Here is a 22,931-nt window from a genome sequence, read left to right on the forward strand (position 1 = left end):
GGTAGGGGCTGATGGCTTGGGTGTGATGGTGCAGCTCAGAGAATTCCCTAGGAGGCATACGCACCACTCTCAAAGTCAGAATTTTCAAATGAATAAGAAATAGGGGGCCGGGCGCAGTGGCTCATGCCTGTAATCCCAGCACTTTGGGAGGCCGAGGCAGGTGGATCACGAGGTCAGGAAGTCAAGACCATCCTGGCTAACACGGTGAAACCCCGTCTCTACTAAAAAATACAAAAAATTAACCAGGCATGGTGGTGGGCGCCTGTAGTCCCAGCTACTCAGGAGGCTGAGGCAGGAGAATGGCGTGAACCCGGGAGGCGGAGCTTGCAGAGAGCCGAGATCGTGCCACTGCACTCTGGCCAGGGCGACAGAGGGAGACTCCGTCTCAAAAAAAAAAAAGAAAAGAAAAGTAGGGCCGGGTGCGGTGGCTCACGTCTGTAATTCCAGCACTTTGGGAGGCCGAGGCAGGCAGATCACAAGGTCAGGAGTTCGAGACCAGCCTGACCAACATGGTGAAACCCCATCTCTACTAAAAATACAAAAATTAGCCGGGCGTGGTGGTGTGTGCCTGTAATCCCAGCTACTCAGGAGGCTGAGGCAGGAGAATCGCTTGAACTTGGGAGGCAGAGGCTGCAGTGAGCCAAGATTGCGCCATTGCACTCCAGCCTAGGAGACAGAGTGAGACTCTGTCTCAAAAAAAAAAATAAATAAAATAAAATAAATGGACAGATTTTCATATGCTACAGAGGTCTCATGTGTTGCTCTCCTTATTGAAACCTGAATAGAGTCAAGCTTGGGTTTGCTTGGGGTTTCAGACAAAGATAGGAACTCAGGATGAGACTCCCAAAATGCCCTTGGGTCATCTTGTAGACCATTCTGTGCTTTCACTGGCCTGGTCAGCCTCCCCTGTCTTTCTTTTGTCGTGGATGCGGATGGCCCGTGGCTGAACAAGAATCTGGATTTTTAGGAACCAGTGACCTTTGAAGATGTAACACTGGGTTTTACCCCGGAAGAGTGGGGACTGCTGGACCTCAAACAGAAGTCCCTGTACAGGGAAGTGATGCTGGAGAACTACAGGAACCTGGTCTCAGTGGGTAAGGCTGGCCTCCAGGTCAAGAAGGATCTGTGCTTTGTAGCACAAATGTAGCACCTCTGAAGTATGTGTCTGCTTGAGCTCAGACTGCAGGGGCAACAGTAGGAAAAGGGCAGCTTTTCAGTACAACTTCTGAAGCATTGCCTAGTCCATCCCTCCCTGAATACCAGGGAGATGGGTCTGTTAGGGATGTTTTCAGCTGCAGTAGTGGATGCTTATTGTTTTTGTAACAAGAGTTCCGGCCAGGCATGGTGGCTCACTTTAGGAGACTGAAGCAGGAGGATTGCTTGAGCCCAGGAGTTTGAGACCAGCATGGGCAACATAGACCGTGTCTCTATTTAAAAAAAAAAAAAAACAAACTCCGCAGAAATTCCAGACAATGTGATGCCAGTGTCCCATCAGCTTAGGAGTAGCATCAAAGAGCCTGTCCCTGCCAGGCACGGTAGCTCACGCCTGTAATCCTGGCACTTTGGGAGGGTGAGGCAGGCAGATCAGTTGAGGTCAGGAGTTCTAGACCAGCCTGACCAATATGATGAAACCCTGTCTTTACTAAAAATACAAAAATTAGCCGAGCACCCCAGCTACTCAGGAGGCTGAGCCAGGAGAACTCCTTGAACCTGGGAGGTGGAGGAGGTTGCAGTGAGCTGAGATCGGATCACAGCACTCCAACTTGGGCAACTGAGCAAGACTCCGTCTCAAAAAAACAAAAAAGCCTGTCCCTTCAAACTCTGGTTATTGTGAACCTTTCCATGTTCCCCCTAGTCATTGCACAGCTGTGGTTCCAAGCATTGCATCTGTGTTCAAGGCAGAAACAAGGAGAAGGGGTAGCCCCAGCCAACTCTCTTTCACAGCTGTCATGTTTAACCAGAAAGCAAAAGCTTTCCCAGCTGACCGATCTCCCTTTGTGTCTGGCTGACCAGAACTGGGCCCCTTAGCTGCTTGGCAAAAGAGTCTAGGAAAGCCAACAACAGGGATGGATGGAGTTGTGTTCACTGCTTTAGGCCAGAAGTCATGTCGTGCCTTAGCAGGGGAGAAGCTGGAGACGGCTTGTGCTGCAGTAGGATAGCATTTTCTCCTGAACACAGACCCCCACAAGCTCTGTCTCTTTTCCTTTGAGCAGAACATCAGCTTTCCAAACCAGATGTGGTATCTCAGTTAGAGGAGGCAGAAGATTTCTGGCCAGTGGAGAGAGGAATTCCTCAAGACACCATTCCAGGTGAGAACCAGACGTGGGAAGCCCCCACAGGGAAGGGGCCAACTGATTAGTGAGGGACCAATATCTTGGAAAAGCAGTAGACATTGGGATACCCCAGGTGGGATGCTGTGATGAGCAGTTGCAGAACCAAACTCTAAGTTTTTCTCTGGCTCCAGAATCAGCAGTGTCCTGCTTGGTTGAAAGTGAACCTGTTGCTGGTGGCAGGTGATACTTGTGTTGACAGTAGGGGCTCCCTTAGTCTGTTACACGCATTGTCTACTGCCCTCCCCTCATAATCACTGGTAACCCTGGTGTGTATTTCCAGCCAGACTTTCTTACATAGGCTTACGTGAATGTATGTGAATATATATACACATTTTGGGGGTGTTATAATACAGACAGGTCAGCTTCTTTTTGTTTTGGAGACAGGGTCTCTGTCACCAAGGCTGGAGTGCAGTGGCATGATCTCAGCTCAGTGCACCCTCTGCATCCTGGACTCAAGCTATCCTCCTACCTCAGCCTTCCAAGTAGCTGGATCTATAGGCATGTTGCCCAGGCTGGTCTTGAACTCCTGAGCTCAAGTGATCCATCCACCTCAGCCTCCCAGAGTGCTGGATTACAGGCATGAGCCACCATGTCTGTCTGGTCTGCTTTATTTAATTTATTTTTTGAGATGGAGTCTCACTCTGTTGCTCAGGCTGGAGTGCAGTGGTATGATCTCAGCTCCCTGCAGCCTCCGCCTCCCGGGTTCAAGTGATTTTCCAGCCTCAGCCTCCGCAGTAGCTGGGATTACAGGTGTGCACCATGACTCCAGACTAATTTTTGTATTTTTAGTAAAAGACGGTTTCACCATGTTGGCCATGCTGTTCTTGAACTCCTGACTTCAAGTGATTCACCCACCTTGGCCTCCCAAAGTGCTGGGATTACAGGCATGAGCCATTGTGCCCGATCTCTGCTTTATTCTTAACAGCTTCAGTGTGGTCCACATTTGATTTTTCTTCTTTTGATGGACATTAAATTTACTGCAGAAAACTTCCTTGCATACTTTTTTTTTGCACGAACAAGTTGGTTTTTCTGTGGGTTGGATTTCTAAAAATGGAACTACAAGATCAACCAATGTTGTAAACTAAAAATCTGGTAGTGACAGATTGCCATCTCAAATCCTTTAAGGCCAGGCACAGTGGCTCACACCTGTAATCCCAGCACTTTGGGAGGCTGAGGTGGGAGGATGTTTGAGACCCTGTCTCTATAAAAAAAAAAAAATAGGCCGGGCACGGTGGCTCATGGCTGTAATCCCAGCACTTTGGGAGGCCAAGGCAGGTAGATCATTTGAAGTCGGGAGTTTGAGACCAGCCTGGCCAAAATGGTAAAACCCCATCTCTACTAAAAATACAAAAATTAGCTGGGCGTGGTGGGCGCCTGTAATCTCAGCTACTTGGGAGGCTGAGGCAGGAGAATCGCTTAAACCCAGGAGACGGAGGTTGCAGTGAGCAGAGATCATGCCACTGTGTGACAGAGAGAGACTCCATCTCAAAAAATATATATATATATGTATGTAAAAAATATATATGTGTATATATATATAAAAATCTTTAAAAATAGGCCAGGCACAGGGGCTCATGCCTGTAATCCCAGCAATTTGGGAGTCCAAGGCAGGAGGATTACTTGAGGCTAGGAGTTTGAGATTATAGTAAGCTATGATGCCACTGCACTCTAACCTGGTTGACAGTGAGACCCTGTCTAAAAAAAAAAAAAAGTTAAAAATCCTTCAGCATACATAGAGTTGGCTGAAGTAAATGACAACTCTTTTTCTTCTTTATCAACAGCAATTTGTAATGGTCTTTTTAAGGTTTGCAGATCTGATGGGATAAATACAATATGTTCAATTTAGTTCACATTTTCTGCACAATGGACCAAGTTGGAGATATTTTATAAATCTATGGCCTATTTGTAGTTTTTCTTTTGTGAGTTCATGTATTTTCCCATTTTTTTCTTGTTTATTTGTGGGAATTCTCTATGTTCTGGATGTTAATATTGAAATATCATATCCTAGACCATGTAGTGTCTACCTTTATGTAGTCTCTATACAGAAGTTTTATAATTTCTTTTTCTTTTCAAATATGTCTTTGTTTCTGTTTTAGATTCTGTATCATATATAGGTAGATTATCCAAACACTTTAGTGTGTTGTGGTATTTGTGATATACCTCGAACTGCTGTGCTTAAGCAATCCTCCTGACTCAGACTCCCAAAGTGCTGGGATCACAGCACTTAAATTTTTTTCTTTTTAGTTCAGTTTATCTGGAATTTCCTTTCATATATGGGTGGGGTTCATCCTCTGCTTATTGGAAATACCATATTTGTCATGGACTAAATAGCTGTCTTTATATACAGGCCTCTATGGACTCTCCCTTGATCTTTTCTGTCTCTTGAGTAAATGCCATGTTACTGTACTTTGATATATAGTAGTTCCCCTTGTTATTTAAAAAAAAGAAAAAGTCTTAGCTGGCTTTAGCCATCTATTTCTCCAAATGAACACTTATTCTCAGCTTGTCAGTGTTCATTGAGAAAATCCTGTTGGGATGTGTATTACATTTAATTAGGTTTTCATTATTACTATTACCTGATCAGGTTAATCCTGCCTCATGGTCTTGCATAGCTGTCCATATGAACTTGTCATGCTCTTAAATTCTTTGATCTTTTTTGGCTGGGTGGGCATGGTGGCTCAAACCTGTAATCCCAGCACTTTGGGAGGCTGAGGTGGGCAGATCATGAGGTCAAGAAATCGAGACCATTCTGGCCAACATGGTGAAAATTAGCTGGGTGTGGTGGCTCCCACCTGTAGTCCCGGCTGCTTGGGAGGCTGAGGCAGGAGAATCACTTGAGAATCACTTGAACCTGGGAGGCAGAGGTTGCAGTGAACCCAGATTGCGCCACTGCACTCCAGCCTGGGCGACAGAGCGAGACTCCGTCTCAAAAAAAAAAAAAAAAAAAATATTTTATCTCTGTCTTTTTTTTTTTTTTTTTTTTTTTGAGACGGAGTCTCCCTCTGCCACCCAGGCTGGAGGGCAGTGCAATCTCAGCTCACTGCAACCTCCACCCTCTGGGTTCAAGTGATTCTCGTGCCTCAGCCTCCTGAGTAGCTGGGACTACAGGCATGTGCCACCATGCCTGGCCAATTTTTTTATCATCTGTAACAGTTGTGTTACATCACGTAGTTGTATTCATCATGGGTAGTATGTCCAAAATCGTGTGAAGCTCAGAGTTTAAAGAGTTGGTATCTAGTCTCTGACTTAAATGGAAAAGTTTCTAGTTTTGATGAGCTTGATGCTAGATTCTGCTTTGATTCAAATCGGTTTTATCTGAATTAACAAATAGTCGTGTTGTCTTTTCTAATGAATAAAAATCGGTAGTATCTCCTATTTCCCTTCTAGAGCATACTAAAGTGGTCACACAATTCTTCTCCTTTGAGCAGTTAACATAGGAGTATAATAGATATAGAAGTTTTGTAACGTGCTGCTGGAGTTTTGAATTTTTAAAGGGTTTTTGTGTCAGTATTCATAAATTATGTTGGGAGGTGGTTTTCTTTGTGTGTTTGCTTGGTCAGCTTTTCTATCAGTGTGCTGAATGCGGAGCACACTGGATGCTTTCCCTTCTCTTTGTTTTCTGTGCTGTGATGCAAGTGGCATCAGAACTACCCACTTCTGGCAGTATTGAGCTGTGACATCTGCACCTAACCCCCATCCTTGGTGATGACCTGTTTGCCACAGAATAGAGGGCTAGAGTCTTTCTCTGTGACTCTCCTCAACCCCAAACCTTTCTGGGGGCCCTGTTTCTGATTTCTTCGTATTTCAGCTTCCTGGCTCAGCATTAATATTTTGTTTTTCGTTTCCACATTCAAAGTTTTTCCTTCCATTCCCTTCACTGAAAATCTTTGTTAGCAAAAGAGGTCACTAAACTATTTCACCTGCAAAGTCTCCAGTAATGCAAGTACTTTGTATCTGCCTGCAGTGGTTTCTGTGCCCCTTGGTTTTTGAGACGGAGTCTCACTCTGTCGCCAGGCTGGAGTGCAGTGGCGCCATCTCGGCTTACTGCAACCTCTGCTTCCCAGGTTCAAGTGATTCTCCTGCCTCAGCCTCCAGAGTAGCTGGGACTACAGGTGCGCACCACCACGCCCAGCTAATTTTTTGTATTTTTTAGTAGAGACTGGGTTTCACCATGTTGGCCAGGATGGTCTTTATCTTTTGACCTTGTGATCTGCCCGCCTCGGCCTCCCAAAGTGCTAGTATTACAGGTGTGAGCCACTGCCCCCGGCCCAGCCTCCTGATCTTCCTTTTGGTCTTTATGTCTCTGGATTACTCAGGCTGTGACAAGTCTGCGTTTCATCCTTCTTGGAGCTGAGGACCCATGTCCTGAATGGGCAGACCTCCAGGCCATACACTTCTGGATGATCTGGTAGTATCTAAATCTGGCTGGTGTCTGGGGCACTGTGGGTGCCACACATCTTGGGAGAGCTGACTCCACAGGTGACAGATTCAGGGTGGTGTCCCAGAGTCAGAGGCCACATGAGGGGAGGCTCATCAGGAGGTACTGTTGCAGCCTAGACCTGAGGTGATGGGTGTCCAACTCATCTCTGCTCTGTCACAGAAAGAGTCCTTAACTAGATGCTGTCCTTCCTCTTCTCCTTCTCCCACCTCACAGATACTTAATGGAGGGCCTTTTCTGTCCCATGCAATATACTTACTAACAACTTAGGTGATAAACCAAAGCGCTTACATAATCTCTACCATCTTAGACTTCGTAGTCTAAACAATGATGGCCTTTTACAAACATGTTACACAGATACAGTGATAAATGTACTGAGAAGGAAAAGAGCCTGGTATAAAGAGGAGGAGCAGTGGGGAGTTACTTTAGAAGACCTGATCAGTGGACCCTGCAGGGGTGAGATTTAAGCCAATTCCTGGAGGAAAATAAGTCCGTGGACATATAGGATTGGTGGTGAAGACAGCTTCTAGGCATGGAGGCACCATTTGAGGTGACTGTCAGATGGGAAAGAACTTAGCATTTCGAGGGGCACTTCGAGCCTAGTGGACTAGGAGCAGGTAAAATGAAGGGATGTGACATTGCTTTTCACAGCTCACTCTGGGTGGCTTGTGAAGAAAGAATTGTGGTATGTCACAGATTGGAGGCAGGCAGGGCCCCCAGTTACACCTGGTAATACCTGCTAACGTGGTAATAAGTGGCCTGAGAGTAACAGCACATTTGGGAGAATCAGGTGTGTATGATTCATAGGTGGACTCAGTGGGACTAGGTGAGTAATTGAGAGGGATGAAAGAACAAGCCACCAAGAATTTCTCATAGGTGACTGTGTCTAACATATTTCATACGTAAAGTCGGACCTCCTGCCCATAACAAAATGTACAGATGCTCAAGTCCCCAATATAAAATGGTATAGTGTTTGCATATGACCTACTCACATCCTCCCATATAGTTGAAGTCATCTCTAGATTACTTATAATACCAAATATGATGTAAATGCTGTGTAAGTAGTTGTTATACTGTTTAGGGAATGGTGATGAGGAAAAAAGTTTGCACATGTTCAGTACATTTGCAACCATCCTTTATATATTTTTTTGAGTTGAGGTCTTACTCAATGTATCACCCAGGTTGACGTGTAGTGGCATGATCATGGCTCACTGCAGCCTTGAACTCCTGGGCTCAAGTGATCCTCCTGCCTCAGCTTCCCGAGTAGCTTGGACTACATCTGTGCGCCATTACACCTGGCTAATTTTTATATTTTTTTTGTCACCATATTGCCCAGGCTGGTATCAAGCTCCTTGCCTCAAGCATTCCTCCCCGCGTCAGTTTCCCAAAGTGCTGAGATTACCGTCTTTAGCCACCATGTTTGGCGCATCATTCGTTTTTTTTTTTTTTCCCCTCAAATATTTTCAATCCAGAGTTTGTTGAATCCAGATGTGGAACCCACAGAATATACAGGTCCAACTGTACATTCTTTTTGTCAATATCTGTTTTCTTTTTTTTTTTTTTTTTTTGAGACAGACTCTTGCTCTGTTGCCCAGGTTGGAGTGCAGTGGCACAATCTCGGCTCACTGCAAGCTCCGCCTCCCAGGTTCACGCCATTCTCCTGCCTCAGCCTCCCGAGTAGCTGGGACTACAGGCGCCCGCCACCACGCCCGGCTAAATTTTTGTATTTTTAGTAGAGACAGGGTTTCACCGTGTTAGCCAGGATGGTTTCGATCTCCTGACCTCGTGATCCGCCTGCCTTGGCCTCCCAAAGTGCTGGGATTACAGGCGTGAGCCACCACGCCCAGCCTTTTTTTTTTCTTTTTTTTTTGGAGAGTCTTGCTCTGTCACCCAGGCTTCTGTAGTGCAGTGGTGCAATCTCGGCTCATTGCAACCTCTGCCTCCTGGGTTCAAGTGATTCTCCTACCTCAGCCTCTTGAGTAGCTGGGACTACAGGACTGTGCCTGTATGTGTCCGTCGCTTCTTTTAAAAATATGATAAAGAGACCAGGTGTAATGGCTTATGACTGGAACCCCAGCACTTAGGGAAGCTAAGGTGGGAGGATCACTTGAACTAAGGAGTTGAAGACCACCTGACAAACACAGCAAAACGTCATCTCTACTAAAAATAAAAATAATAAGCCAGATGTGGTGCTGCATCCCTGTAGTCCCAGCTACTTGGGAGGCTGAGGCAGGAGGATTGCTTGAGCTTGGGAGTTTGAGGCTGCATTGAGCTGTGATTGTACCACTGCACTTCAGCCTGGGCAACACAGCAAGAAACCATCTCAAAAAAATATATATATATATATATGTATATATATATGTGTATGTGTATATATATATGTGTATGTGTATATATATATGTATATATATCACATATGAGACAAAAGGGCCAGGTGTGGTGGCTCACACCTGTAATCCCAACACTTTGGGACGCCAAAGCAGGAGGATTGCTTGAGGCCAGAAGTTTGAGATCAGCCTGGGAAACATGGTGAATACAAGTCTCTGCAAAAAAATAACAAAAATTAGCTGGGTGTGGAGGCAGGAGGATCACTTCAGCCTGGGAGGTTGAGATTGCAGTAAGCTGTGATAGCACCACTGCACTCCAGCCTTTGTTTCAAAAGAGTGTGTGTGTGTGTGTGTGTGTGTGTGTGTGTTGAGATTGCAGTAAGCTGTGATAGCACCACTGCACTCCAGCCTTTGTTTCAAAAGAGTGTGTGTGTGTGTGTGTGTGTGTGTAGGGAGAAAAATTATTTCTCAGTTTTTGGCATTAGCCAAGGATGTGGGGATGTCTGGTAAAGACCTAGACTTTGCTGAGGGGAGGAAATAAGTGGTTTCTGTTTTCTGTGTTTTTTTGTGTTTTGTTTTTTACCTTTGTTTTTTTTTTTGAGGCAAGCTCTCACTTTGTCACCCAGGCTAAAGTGCAGTGGCCCCATCTCACGTCACTGCAACCTCCACCTCCCAGGTTCAAGCAATTCTCCTGCCTCAGCCTTCTGTGTAGCTGGGACTACAGGCACCTGCCACCACACCTAGCTGATATTTTGGACTTTTTAGTAGAGACAGGGTTTCACCATGTTGGCCAGGCTGGTCTCAAATCCCTGACCTCAAATGATCCTCCCACCTGGGCCTCCCAAAATGCTGGGATTACAGGTGTGAGCCACCACACCTGGCCTGTTTTTTACTTTTTATGTTGAAATAATTTTTAATCTTTTTTTTCGGCCGGGCGCAGTGGCTCATGTCTATAATGCCAGCACTTTGGGAGGCTGAGGTGGGTGGATCACCTGAGAAGTTCGAGACCATCCTGGCTAACATGGTGAAACCCCGTCTCTACTAAAAATTACAAAAAAATAGCCGGGCACGGTGGCTGAGTAGTCCCAGCTACTCAGGAGGCTGAGGCAGGAGAATGGCATGAAGCCGGGAGGCGGAGCTTGCAGTGAGCCGAGATAGCACCACTGCACTACAGCCTGGGCGACAGAGTGAGACTCCATCTCAAAAAATAATAATAATAATAATAAATAAATAAATAAATAAAAATACAAAAATTAACTGAGCGTGGTGGTGTACGCCTGTAGTCCCAGCTACTCGGGAGGCTGAGGGAGGAGAATCGATTGAACCCAGGAGGCGGAGGTTACAGTGAGCCGAGATGGCACCACTGCACTCCAGCCTGGTGACAGAGTGAGACTCCGTCTCAAAAAAAAAAAAATTATATATATATATACACACACACACACACACATACATACATGTATGTGTGTGTATATATACATATACATCCATACATATGTGTGTATATACATACATATATGTGTGTGTATATATATACACACTAATAGTATGGATAACTCAGTAGCTTTCACATTGATTGAAGTTTTTGAACTGTCCCATGTCTTAACTGATTCTTGTAATGACAGATGAATGAGAAGGCACCATAGAGACACTCAAAGGTTTGCAAAGCCAGTCGAATACACCTATTTAGACCTAAGAAGGAGATCCACACAGCACATAAAAACATCCATGTGGAAGTCATAGGTGTTTAGAATGGAATGCTTTACTGTGAGTGTGAGATGAGAGAACTGTCTTCTAAAGTGGTCAGTTTCTCCCAACAGTGGCATAGCTGTGCCTCTCATTAATGCACAGAACTAGTATTGAGTTTAGACTTGGGCCATTTTGACAACTCACTTTGTGTGCTTCTCCAGCTTCCCATGATAGCAAGAATGGCAGTCAAGTCAGCAGTCCCCAACCTTTTTGGCACTAGGGACCGGTTTTGTGGAAGACAGTTTTTCCATGGACCTTGGGGTGGGGAGGGATGGTTTTGAGATGAAACTGTTCCACCCCAGATCATGAGGCATTAGATTCTCATAAGGAGCATGCAGCCTAGATCCCTCACATGCACAGTTTACAATAGGGTTCATGCTCCTGTGAGAGTCCAGTGCCACTGCTGATCTGACAGGAGGCGGAGCTCAGGTGGTAATGCTCATTTGCCTGCCGCTCACCTCCTGCTGTGCAGCCTGGTACCAGTTCATGGCCTGGCAGTTGGGGACCCCTGGTTTAAGTAGAAGGGAAACAAATGCTAGGACAAATGGCATTCATCCTCAGGAAATCACTGAATGAGGAATGATGCTGTGACAGTAAGCAATGTAGGGAAAATAGGTGGCACTCGAATCTTCAGCTCTCACTAATGTCCCTTCAAGAACCATTGCCATATATGTGGCTCTTGGGTGGAATACTTGAGATGTAAACTATTACAGATTTAGTCATTAGGAAAGGAATGCAGGGAAGAGACTATTATGAAGGTCATGATTTAGGAAACCCTGCAGGGCATTTTATATTTTTTACTTGTCAAGAAGTTAAGTAGAGGCCAGGCATGGCGGCTCATGCCTGTAATCCCAGCACTTTGAGAGGCCAAGGTGGGCAGATCATTTGAGCTCAGGGGTTTGAGACCAACCTGGGCAACATGACGAAACCCTATTGCTACATAAAATACAAAAATTAGCCAGGCATGGTGGCGTGTGTCTATAGTTCCAGCTACTTGGGAGGCTGAGATGGGAGGTTGGCTTGAGCCTGGAAGGTGGAGGTTGCAGTGAGCTGGGATCCTGCCACTGCAGAAAAGAAAACAAAGTTAAGTAGGAAATGAGTCCTACAAATAAGAACTTAGCAGCTTTTTTGAAACATAGACCAAACATGAGTCTGAAAAATAAGTTTGATGAGGCGAGTGTTTTATTGGGAGGAAGAAAGCCAAATTCTTCTTGAGATTCCATCCTTTGTATAGCTTGAGAGGGTCACATAGGCTATAGAGTGATCAACAGCATACGATTCTTTTATCCAAGAATAAGATGGAGTAAATGTGTTTAGTTTGAAAAAATTCACTTTCAGCCTGTCTTTGCCCTCTTTAATGTTTTTGCCCTCTTTAGTGTCTTTGCCATCTTTCATGGGACATTAACCAGCAAACACCCCAAATGAAGTAAGTCCTTTTCATGAACTTTTCACCATCTGAGAACTCACACAGGGAAGAAACCTCAGAAATATGATCACGTGAGGAAAGACTTCTGGCCTAACTCAGTCTTATCTTGAGAGAATTCATACTGGAAAAGTTCTTACATTGAATATTACATCTAAGAGCTTCTGAAACCATGAGAATATAATTGCTGTGGGAAAGGTTTCATGCATAGCTCCCTTATTCAGCATCACAGAAGTTGTACTAGAGATTACCTAAGAACATAGGACTGGGAAGGCTTCGGGTGTCCCAGAACTCACTAGCAAGGATCCCTCTCTGAACACAGCATTTTGGGAACCCCTTCAGTAGGAGTCCTCATTGTTTTCAGCATCAGAGGACTCATATGGGCAAACATCCTGTGAATGTAATCTGTGCAGACAAATGACCAGCCTTAACTCTCACCTTATGTGACAGAATGAAAAAAATGTACACTGGAAAGAACCCCATTGAATAATAAAAATAAAATGTCTCATCCTATTTTTATATCATGTCGTAGAGAAAGCAAACCCTACATAAAACACTGATAAGTATATAAATGTAGTTAGTCTTGTCTCTTCTAATTTGCTTATTATCTGACCTGAACATCTAGAACAAATATTTAAAATACGGATGAGAGCAGGTGTTCTTTTACTTCTGTATGTCCCCATTTGCTAACACAATGACTGAATTATTAGGAACTCAGTACATACTGTTGAGTGAATAGATGTCTGAAGAAGTTGCAGGAGACAAGAATATGTCTTCAAAGAGAAGACTGAATACAAGGCCAGGCTTTGAAACGAAAGGGTAGGTAAGAGAGGGTAAAGGAAACTCTTGAGAGAGTGCTACAAAGAACTCTGCGGGGCCCACATTCTTGGCAACTAGGTTGAGTCTGTAATGTTGGGTGGCTGTCAAACATGTTTTGGCTGGAATTCAGTGAAGCAGAGTCATCTCATGCTTTGTGATCTTTTGTTGAAGAACACTTTACATTCTCTGCCACCTCCCACATATCTGATTTCTAAGACCTGTGTAAATCGTGATCCTCTTATCTGGGGATCACTCTCCCTGTGTTCTAGGGCTTGTACTCAGGGATAACTTCAAAGTCTGAAATGTCTTAACTAGTAATTAAGAAGGAAAACGAACGAAGTGTTTGAAGCAGACATTTTTGGGGGGAAAGAAAAATACCATCAACAGTCCTATAGAAAGAGGAACAATGGCTTTAAGAAAAAAGAAGAAGAAGAAGAAGAAATGAGTCAGAAATAGAGAAGAAAAAAATATTCCAAGAGCTCATTTTCTGGGTAGACAAAATGCCAAAATGACTTTGAGTAAGTAGAGAATAAATAACCAACCAGTAAACCTATACAGGGGAAAAGAACCTGTACAGATATTTTACATGTAGTTTTTAGTTATAGTACTTTGCACAGCTGTTACAAAGAATAAGCAACCTCTTTATGTATTAATTTGAAACCACATGTGTGTACTTAAAGTATATGACATTTTAATATATAAATATACATAAACTATTTCTTAAAATTCAAGTGTGCTTGCTTTGGCTTCACATATACTAAAGTTGGAACAGTACAGAGAAGATGAGGATAAAAAGTTAAAAATAACAAAATACATAGTCAAGTACAAACACACAAACATGGTTGTGTGTCAGTTGATCATCAGTTGAAAGACATGGAGACTTCTTTGGAATTTTATATTAATTTTTGGAGGTGCTGCCCATAACTGTGATCATATGGAAATGATAGCTCCTTCCTGTTGTGTCACTGCTTCCTGGTCCAGTTCCTGACACAGTATAGGTGCTCAGTAATTATTTGTTGAGTGTAGGAATGAACAAACAAAACATGGAAAGATTTTTGGAAAAGTGTAGAGTTGCCAAAATTAGTCCTATGAGAAATAGTAAAATTAACTTTGACTTTTTTTTTTTTTTTTTTTTTTAGAACAAATTGACCACTTGCATCTGAGTACTGCCCTGAGCAGTGGAGATTTTTTAACTTCCCATTAAAGACAGGGATGGGTGCAGTGGCTCACACTTATAATTTAGCACCTTGGGAGGCTGAAGTGGGAGAATTGCTGGAGCCAGGAATTGGAGACCACCCTGGGCAGCATAGCAATTCCTGGTCTCTACAAAAAATTTAAAAATTAGCCTTGCGTGCTGGGGTACACACTTCTGAAATACTATTAAAATACTATTTGGCTGGGCACGGTGGCTCAGGCCTGTAATCCCAGCACTTTGGGAGGCCAAGGCAGGTGGATCACCTGAGGTCAGGAGTTTGAGACCAGCCTGGCAAACATGTCGAAACCCTGTCTCTACTAAAACTACAAAAAATAGCCAGGTGTGGTGGTGGGCGCCTGTAATCCCAGCTACTTGGGAGGTTGAGGCAGGAGAATTGCTTGAACCTGGGAGGCGGAGGTTGCAGTGAGCCGAGATTGTGCCATTACACTTCAGCCAGGGCGACAGAGCAAGACTCTGTCTAAAAAAAAAGATTCAGCAAAATGACATTATAAAATAAATTCATAGTAATAGCTTGGCTTGGCCAGGTATGGTGGCTCACACCTGTACTGGGGTGGCTCAATCCTGATACTTTGGGAGGCCAAGGTGAATGGATCACTTGAGGCCAGGAGTTCAAGACTAGCAACTCTGTCTCTACTAAAAATACAAAAAATTAGCCTGGCGTGGTGGCATGCACCTGTAATTCGGGAGGCTGAGCCATGAGAACTGCTTGAACCCGGGAGTGGGATGTAGCCATGAGCAGAGATCACACTACTGCACTCCAGCCTGGGCTATAGAGCGAGATTCCGTCTCAAAAAGAAAGAAAAAGCTTTGGTTTACACCAGGAATATCAAATTTGACATGGATATACAAAATATATTAATACCTTTAAAAAGTTATACCAAAGAATAAATTATTAAAGAATGAGAAGGACCCATTTGAAGAAAGTTTGTAAGTGCTGGAATGTGGAAGACTTGATAAATAGAAGTATTAACTTATTTTGAGGGCTTAAAAAGGCTAGAAGTACTGATGTCCTTTTCCTGAGTCCTGAAGTCATTCTAGCCATCAACCTCTGGAGAAATGCTGCTGGGGCCATTTTACCATGGGACCAGAAATACAAGTCCCTGACATGGGCTTGGCTGAAAAGAAGCAAGTGGGGTGCAAACTATGTGTGCTTTCATGTTACAAAAAAGCTGTGTTGAATCAACAAATATTACTTGAGCACTTGCCAGGATACCAGATACTGTTCCAGGGCTGGATCACAGCGATGAGTGGGGCAGGTCTTACACCTGCTTTCATTGGGCCTACATCCATTCCATAGCTGATTGAATCAACAAAAATGAACTTGCCCATTCAGTACCTTAATTGCACTGGGCACCTTTCAACTGCTCATTGGCCCTGCAGCTAATGCTACTATGTTGGACAGTACAGATCTAGAACATCTCATTTATAGAAAGTTCCATTGGACAGCACTGCTCTAGATAGGGTGACAGACATGATAAATTAATGAATCAGATATTTGGGATGGTAATCAGTGTTGGAAAGAGAAGGAAACAATGGTATATGTTGGTGGGGGACAAGCAAGGTATGGGTGGGCAGCAGTAGTTCAGAACTAAGTAGGAAGATGGTTCTGAGGAGGTGACATTTGAGCTCAGAGCTGAATGGGAAAGGCGAACTAGGTGAAGATGTTGGGGAAGACTATACCAGGCAGGAGGGTGGTGCACATGTGGATCTCTGGATGAAAGGCCATATTCTAGGAAAAGTAAGATGGTGGCTGTGGGAGACCCCTTTAGTGTCAAGGACATGAAATAACAGGGTTTGAAACCCAACTCTTTTGTTGCCCACTATGTTAGGCCATTCTTAAATTGCTACAAATACCTGAGACTGGGTTATTTATGAAGATAAGAGGTTTAATTGGCTCACAGTTCTGCAGGCTGTAAAAGGGCGGTACTGGCGTCTGGTTGGCTTCTGGGGAGGCCTCAGGGAGCTTTTTACTCATGGTGGAAGGCAGGGAGCAGGCACATCATGGCAAAAGCAGGAGCCAGAGAGAGGAAGAAGGTGCCACACACTTTTTTTTTTTTTTGAGACAGGGTCTCTCTCTCTCACCTAGGCGGTAGTACAGTGGTGCGATCATGACTCACTGCAGCCTCGACTTCCCGAGCTGAAGCGATTCTCCCACCTCAGCCTCCTGAGTAGCCAGGACTACAGGCGCATGCCGCTACGCCTGGCTAATTTTTTTTGTTTTTGTTTTTTGTTTTTTTTTTCTTGTAGAGATGGGGTTTTGCCATGTTGCCCAGGCCAGTCTAGAACTCCTGGGCTCAAGCGATCCACCTACCTCAGCCTCCCAAGGTGCTGGGATGACAGGCATGAGCCGCTCTGCCCGGCCACACTTTTTTAAACAACCAGATCTCGTGTGAATTAACTTATCACCAGGAGGATGGTGCTAAGCCATTCTTGAAGGTTCATCAGGCCCCACCTCCAACACAACATCACTTTTCAACCTGAGATTTGGTAGGGACACAGAACCAAACCATATCATCCACTCTGCAACCCTGGGCAGGGTTCCTAGCCTATCCCCGCATGAATTTTTTTTTTTTTTCTTTCTGAGATGGAGTCTTGCACTGTCGCCCAGGCTGGAGTGCAGTGGTGTGATCTCAGCTCACTGTAACCTCCACCTCCTGGGTTCAAGTGATTCTCCTGCCTCAGCCTCCCAGGTAGCTGGGACTACAGGTGCCCGCCACCACGCCTGGCTAATTTTTGTATTTTTAGTAGAGATGGGGTTTCACCATATTGGCCAAGCTGGTCTCAAACTCCTGACCTTGTGATCTGCCCACCTCGGCCTCCCAAAGTGCTGGGATTACAGGCGTGAGCCACCGTGCCAGGCATATTTCTTTTGTGTATGGTTGTACATTTGCTTCCTGGGACTGTGGGCAGCCTTCGTGAAATGATGGTACTGTCTTTGATTCAAAAACTGAGTGATGTAAAGATGATAAGCAGCCTTTGGCAGATCCTCTACTTTGGGGTGTGAGATCCAGAAGTCCCAGTTGGCAGCCTCAGTGGTACACTGGAGGAGACAGATGCAGAAGGTAATCCAACAGGGATCTTAGGGGCACTGAGGGAATGATGAGAGAGAACAGGAAAGCTGAGAGCTTTCCGGACAAGGAGGAAAAGTGATGGGGTACTGTGCCCAGGGATTAGGGGAGCTGAGGGTAAGTACTCTTCTGACTTTACCCCCACAAGCTGCTAAAAAGATCATCGCTTTTCGTTATATTTTGGACTGGTATACCTGGCTAATCAGCATTCACTAGGAAACAGCACTGTGAGGAAGACAGCTGCCTAAGTCCTGTTTGTCACCCTGGAAGGGAAGCAGCAGAGAGGTAGAAATATCCTGAGAGAAGAAAATAGTGTCAAGAGGGAGAAAGCAGCAGCTCCCATCAGCCCTTAACCACATGCTGTGCCTGGACTTTGGTATCTAATCACTTTGGGTGAAGAAACTCAGGCTCAAGAAGTTAATCTCTCTTGATTAAACCCCTTGCTCTGAGCCTCAGTTAATTTGTTTCACAACCCATTAGATAGACAGTTGTAGGTGAGGTGACTACATTGCTATGGGCTCATTCAGTTGCTGGGCTGAAAGCCATTTGGAGCTCCAGCTGATAGGGATTATGCAGCTCCACATGAGTGGGTTGGGTCAGTCATGTCTGTGGAATGAGAATCCAGTTCTACCTCTGCCTGCTGGTGAACTTAAGAGCTTCCATTTTCTCCTCCATGAAGTGGAGCAGCTAATATCCTGGAATAGACAGTGGTAAGGATTGCCCTAAAGGTCTTGGGATAGTCTATAGGTTGAGATTTGGAGAACTGAGGTGCACAGAATGAGTCCATTACTTCCTCACCAGTTTCTGGGTTTGTGGTCTGTCCGTTCACTGTGGTGTCCTTGGTTCCATAGCACGCAAAAGTGCTTTATGATAACTGTGTACAGAAAAGAGTGTGGGGCCTCATGGGTTAATAATAAAGATTAAAGCAGAAGTAAGTACATTAGAAAGGGGTGGGGTAGAGTAAAAGAATCCAACAGTTGTTTTCCTAGGGGCTAAGGCACGAAAATCCCTCAATTAAGGAATACAGAAATGAAATTTTAGAAATTTATGAAGTAACATGTTAAGATTTTTAAGCGTCATGCATGGTTACCTAAAATAGTACTGGTGGCCCAGTGCTGGTCTGCCACTTAGCCCCCCCACCCAGGAAGTACAGATTCAGTTGGTGCATGTCCCATGTCCTAGGCACTTAGTCCAGTGCTGCTGGACCTCCAGTAAATCTTATCCCCAGCTGCTTCTCAGGAAACATTCAAACCTTAAGAGCTGTAATTGGGCCGGGCACGGTGGCTCACACCTGTAATCCCACCACTTGGGAGGCCGAGACAGACGGATCACCTGAGGTCAGGAGTTCGAGACCAGCCTGGCCAAGATGGCGAAACCCTGTCTCTACTAAAAATACAAAAATTAGCTGGGCATGGCGGCGGGCGCCTGTAATCCCAGCTGCTTGGGAGGCTGAGGCAGGAGAATTGCTTGAACCCGGGAGGCGGAGGTTGCAGTGAGCCGAGATCCCTCCACTGCATTCTAGCCTGGGCGATTAAACAAAACAAAAACAAAAACAAAAAACGCTGTAATTGAAAGAAAATAAATGAAGTATGCTTTCAAATTAAGAAAAGTTACTTGGGGCGAAATAAGTCCCCAGAAGTCCTAAGAAACAGAAAGAGAATTAAATACAGATCAGAGCAGTTATAAATGAGTTGGAGAGGCCAAGCCCCCAAAATGAAAATACCTCAAAAGTTTATTTGGGGGAAGAGGTTGGAATTAGGTGCACAAGTGTGTCTGATTAATCTTATCAAGAAAAAAAATCACTTCAACCGTAGACTGGGAATGGTCGAAAATTTAAAGCGTGGCTCAGGTCCTGATCTACAACTGCGCCACCTCGCTGGAAGGACGGCCTGGGCTGCAAGGGGGCGGCGCGGCCACTGGCTCTGCGCAGATCCCAACGCGGAGCTGACTCCCTGGGCCCGTGCCAGCGGTGGGCCCAGCCCACCTGTGCAGCGCGCAAACGGGAAGCCCAAACAGACCAGGGTTTGTACTCGAGGAGCGGGAGAGGGGAGGGGTTGGGAGCCGTCTGCTGTGGCCTCAGCGGAAAGTCTACCCCAGCCCGCGAGGTCCGGAGAAATACTTGCAGGTGGGGCAGGCGTGGAAGCTCCTGCCGCGCTGCCCCGTTGCCCCATGTAGGCCCAGGACGTGTCTCTGTCAGCTGGCACTGGGGAGAACGGCACCGGAAGCCCGTGTCTCGGAGGCTACTGGGAGCTGTAGTCCCCGCGGGTGACGTAGTTCTGGGCGCTTTTCCGGGTCCAGGGGGGCGGGGTTCGAGGCGTGGCCTGGAGGCGTTGTAGGCGTCGACCCATTTCGTAGGCAGAGAGACTGGGTCTTGTGTGGACGGTGCTATTCTGGGCGAAAGGGTTAGCCTATGGTTGTGGCCTCGGATTCCTGAGTGCGTGGTGACGGACTTGGCGGGTGTTTGAGAGACCAGGGCCGAGGAAGGGCCTGTGCAGGCGGCTGCCGGGCTCTGAAAGATGCTTCCGCTCGAGCTTTTTTATTTTTAACGTAGCTGCAGCTGTTGCACACTAGTAATTTTCTGCTCTGCGACCGTTTTTCTGCGTTGTAATAATCATGCTAAAACTAGTGCAGGTTTTACTGCTTACAAGGGAGTTTTTAAGAATTTTCTTAAAACGTGTTACAACACTACCTGTTCTTCCAATTTTGTCCTAACACACACCGCGCGGGGCAGGAATATTCCAGGTATGTTGTGGAAATAAAGACCAGGCCGTCCAGATGAGGACACGCAGAGGTTGACTTGGAGCCGGGTATAGTAGGGAGCCAGCCACGGTACCTTGTGTTCTGTAGAGAGAGTCAAAGGCAGGTAGGGAGTGGGAAGACGTGCATTCATAAGGGAGGGTTCTGAGTGGAGAACCCTATTGGCTTGGCGGGGAGCAATAAAAGGGTATACTGGCAGTCATCTAAGTCCTGACCTGTGCTTGTTGCCAGAGGTTGTGGGTCAGTGCTGTGTTAACTATATTTGGTTTGGCTGTTGTGTTTTTATTCATTCCCTTGGTGCCTCTATACCTATCTTCATCTCCGAATAGCTCCAGTAGATTCATACAGTGAAAGTATCCGTGGTTCCTTGCTGTGGCTTTGCTAGTTCATGCTGAGCTACTTCCTGGTAGAATTGTGCTAACCATTTATATTCACAACAGCAAGGGTGAAATTGCAGGTTTGCTCTTGTCGTTGCCACTAAACATTACAAATATCAGAAGTAAGTCATAATCTATAGTTATTTATACTTTTATATTTGTTTTTAAGGCCTTATTTGTTAGGGACAATGTCAGGCTTGGTAGCCAAGGCTGGAGTGCAGTGGTGCAATCATAGATAACTGTAAAATCAAATTCTTGGGCCCAAGCAGCCCTCCTGCCTCCAAGTAGCTAGGACCACAGGTGTATGCCATCACACCTGACTAAACTGTTTTAGAGACAGGGTCTCACTATGTTGCCCAGGCTGGTCTCAAGCTCCTGGCGTGAAGCAAATCTCCTGCCTCAGCCTCCCAAAGTGCGAGGATCACAGGTGTGAGCCACCCCGCTGGCCAAATTATTTAGAATTAGCATTTTGGAGGGGAGTTTTAGAGAGCTTTCTTGTTTCCTCTTGTTTTGTGCTGCCTCCTCAGCATTTCAGGACAGTCCTGGAGTTCAGTTTAGCAGTGTGCTCTTGTGGACTCTGTGCCAGGACCCAGAGCCCCTGCCTTTCCCAGATATCCTCGTTCTTGTCCCCAGTGGAGGTTGGAGAAGGTTCTTTTTCCTGTGACCGTGCATACATGTACAGTGTCACAGATCCCTTCTCAACCCTCATTGCCTTTTGTTCTTTTCCTTGTAACAGCTCTATGGAGATATAATTCACACATTGTAAAGTTCACTCTTGTAAAGTGTACAGTTCAGTGTTTTTAAATACATTCACAAGGTTGTACAGCTGTCACTACTGATTAATTCCAGAACATTTTCTTCACCCAAGAAAGAAACCCCATACCCAGTAGCAGTCTCCCACCAATCCTCTCAGTTTCTCCATTTCCTAACAATTACTAATCTACTTGTCTGTCTGTGGATTTTTATATTCTGGACATTTCATATAATATGTGGCCTTGATTGTGTCTGGCTTCTTTTACTTAGCATGATGTTTTCAAGTTTCACCTGTGTTGTAGCATATATTAGTAGTACTTCATTCCTTTTTATTGCCAGTATTTCATTATATGACTAGATCACAATTTGCTTATACATCCCTCAGTTGATAGACAATGGGTTATTTGTACTTGTTGGCTATTATGGATAACATTTTGGTGAACATTCTTATAGAAGTTTTTGGGGACATATGCTTTCAATTTTCTTAGCTATATACTTGGGGGGAATTTCTGGGTCATGGATAACTATTGTTTAACTTCTGAGGATTTGCCAACCTGTTTTGCAGAGTGGTACAGCATTTTATATTCCCATCAACAGTGTATGAGCATTCTAGTTTTTCCACATCCTCTCCTGTTACCATCTGTCTTTGGTAACAGCCATCCTAGTGGGTTTGAAGTATATTCCACTGTGGTTTTGATGTGCATTTCCCTAGTGAATAATGACATGGAGCATCTTTTCATGTGCTTGTTCTCATTTGTCTTGCTCTGCTTTTCACTGCAGAGTATCCTGAGCTCCAGCTGGACCCTAAATTGGATCCTCTTCCTGCTGAGAGTCCCCTGATGAACATTGAGGTTGTTGAGGTCCTCACACTGAACCAGGAGGTGGCCGGTCCCCGGAATGCCCAGATCCAGGCCCTATATGCTGAAGATGGAAGCCTGAGCGCAGATGCCCCCAGTGAGCAGGTCCAACAGCAGGGCAAGCATCCAGGTGACCCTGAGGCTGCGCGCCAGAGGTTCCGGCAGTTCCGTTATAAGGACATGACAGGTCCCCGGGAGGCCCTGGACCAGCTCCGAGAGCTGTGTCACCAGTGGCTACAGCCTAAGGCACGCTCCAAGGAGCAGATCCTGGAGCTGCTGGTGCTGGAGCAGTTCCTAGGTGCACTGCCTGTGAAGCTCCGGACATGGGTGGAATCACAGCACCCAGAGAACTGCCAAGAGGTGGTGGCCCTGGTAGAGGGTGTGACCTGGATGTCTGAGGAGGAAGGTAAGTAGAAGCGTGGGCAGAGGGACGCTTAATGAGGGTGTCTTGGAGGACCCTGTCAGGGAGATAAGAACTCCAGACTTCCTGGGAAGGTCATGGGAAGGATTGTGTCCATTCCATACAGACCAAGGACATCCATGTTGCCCACATGTTCCTGAGTCAGAGCCACTGAAACCCTTGCATTCTTTAGCCCTTCGTGGGCTTCTGATGGAAGCACACAGATGAAGTGCTTCATTTTTATCCCTCTGGCATCCCTGCTGCACCATAAGCCCTGTAGCACTTGATAAGATAGACGAGAATACTGAGCTCACAGAGCCTGCAGTAGCAGGAGAGACAGGGATTTGACAAATGAGAATGCATAGAAAAATGCTGGGACTACGAGTAGCTCGAGGTGATGGTGAGGCTCATGAAGGT

At 45.5% G+C, this 22,931-nt stretch overlaps 1 protein-coding gene across 4 annotated transcripts in view; it reads left to right on the top strand.

Moving 5' to 3' along the window:
* ZNF274 (zinc finger protein 274) overlaps nucleotides 1-22,931 on the top strand; it is a 30,276-nt gene that overhangs the window by 1,413 nt on the left and 5,932 nt on the right. For 2 of the 4 annotated variants that reach the window (XM_002829899.6, XM_054541317.2), the window contains exons 3-5: nucleotides 968-1,094; nucleotides 2,214-2,309; nucleotides 22,038-22,520. In XM_002829899.6, coding sequence (XP_002829945.4) covers nucleotides 968-1,094; nucleotides 2,214-2,309; nucleotides 22,038-22,520 — 706 coding nt within the window. The remainder of the gene's footprint in view (nucleotides 1-967; nucleotides 1,095-2,213; nucleotides 2,310-22,037; nucleotides 22,521-22,931) is intronic. The other 2 variants (XM_054541318.2, XM_063720359.1) reach the window with 2 other exon arrangements.

Source organism: Pongo abelii, chromosome 20 (assembly GCF_028885655.2).
Source record: "Pongo abelii isolate AG06213 chromosome 20, NHGRI_mPonAbe1-v2.0_pri, whole genome shotgun sequence".
NCBI lineage: Eukaryota > Metazoa > Chordata > Mammalia > Primates > Hominidae > Pongo > Pongo abelii.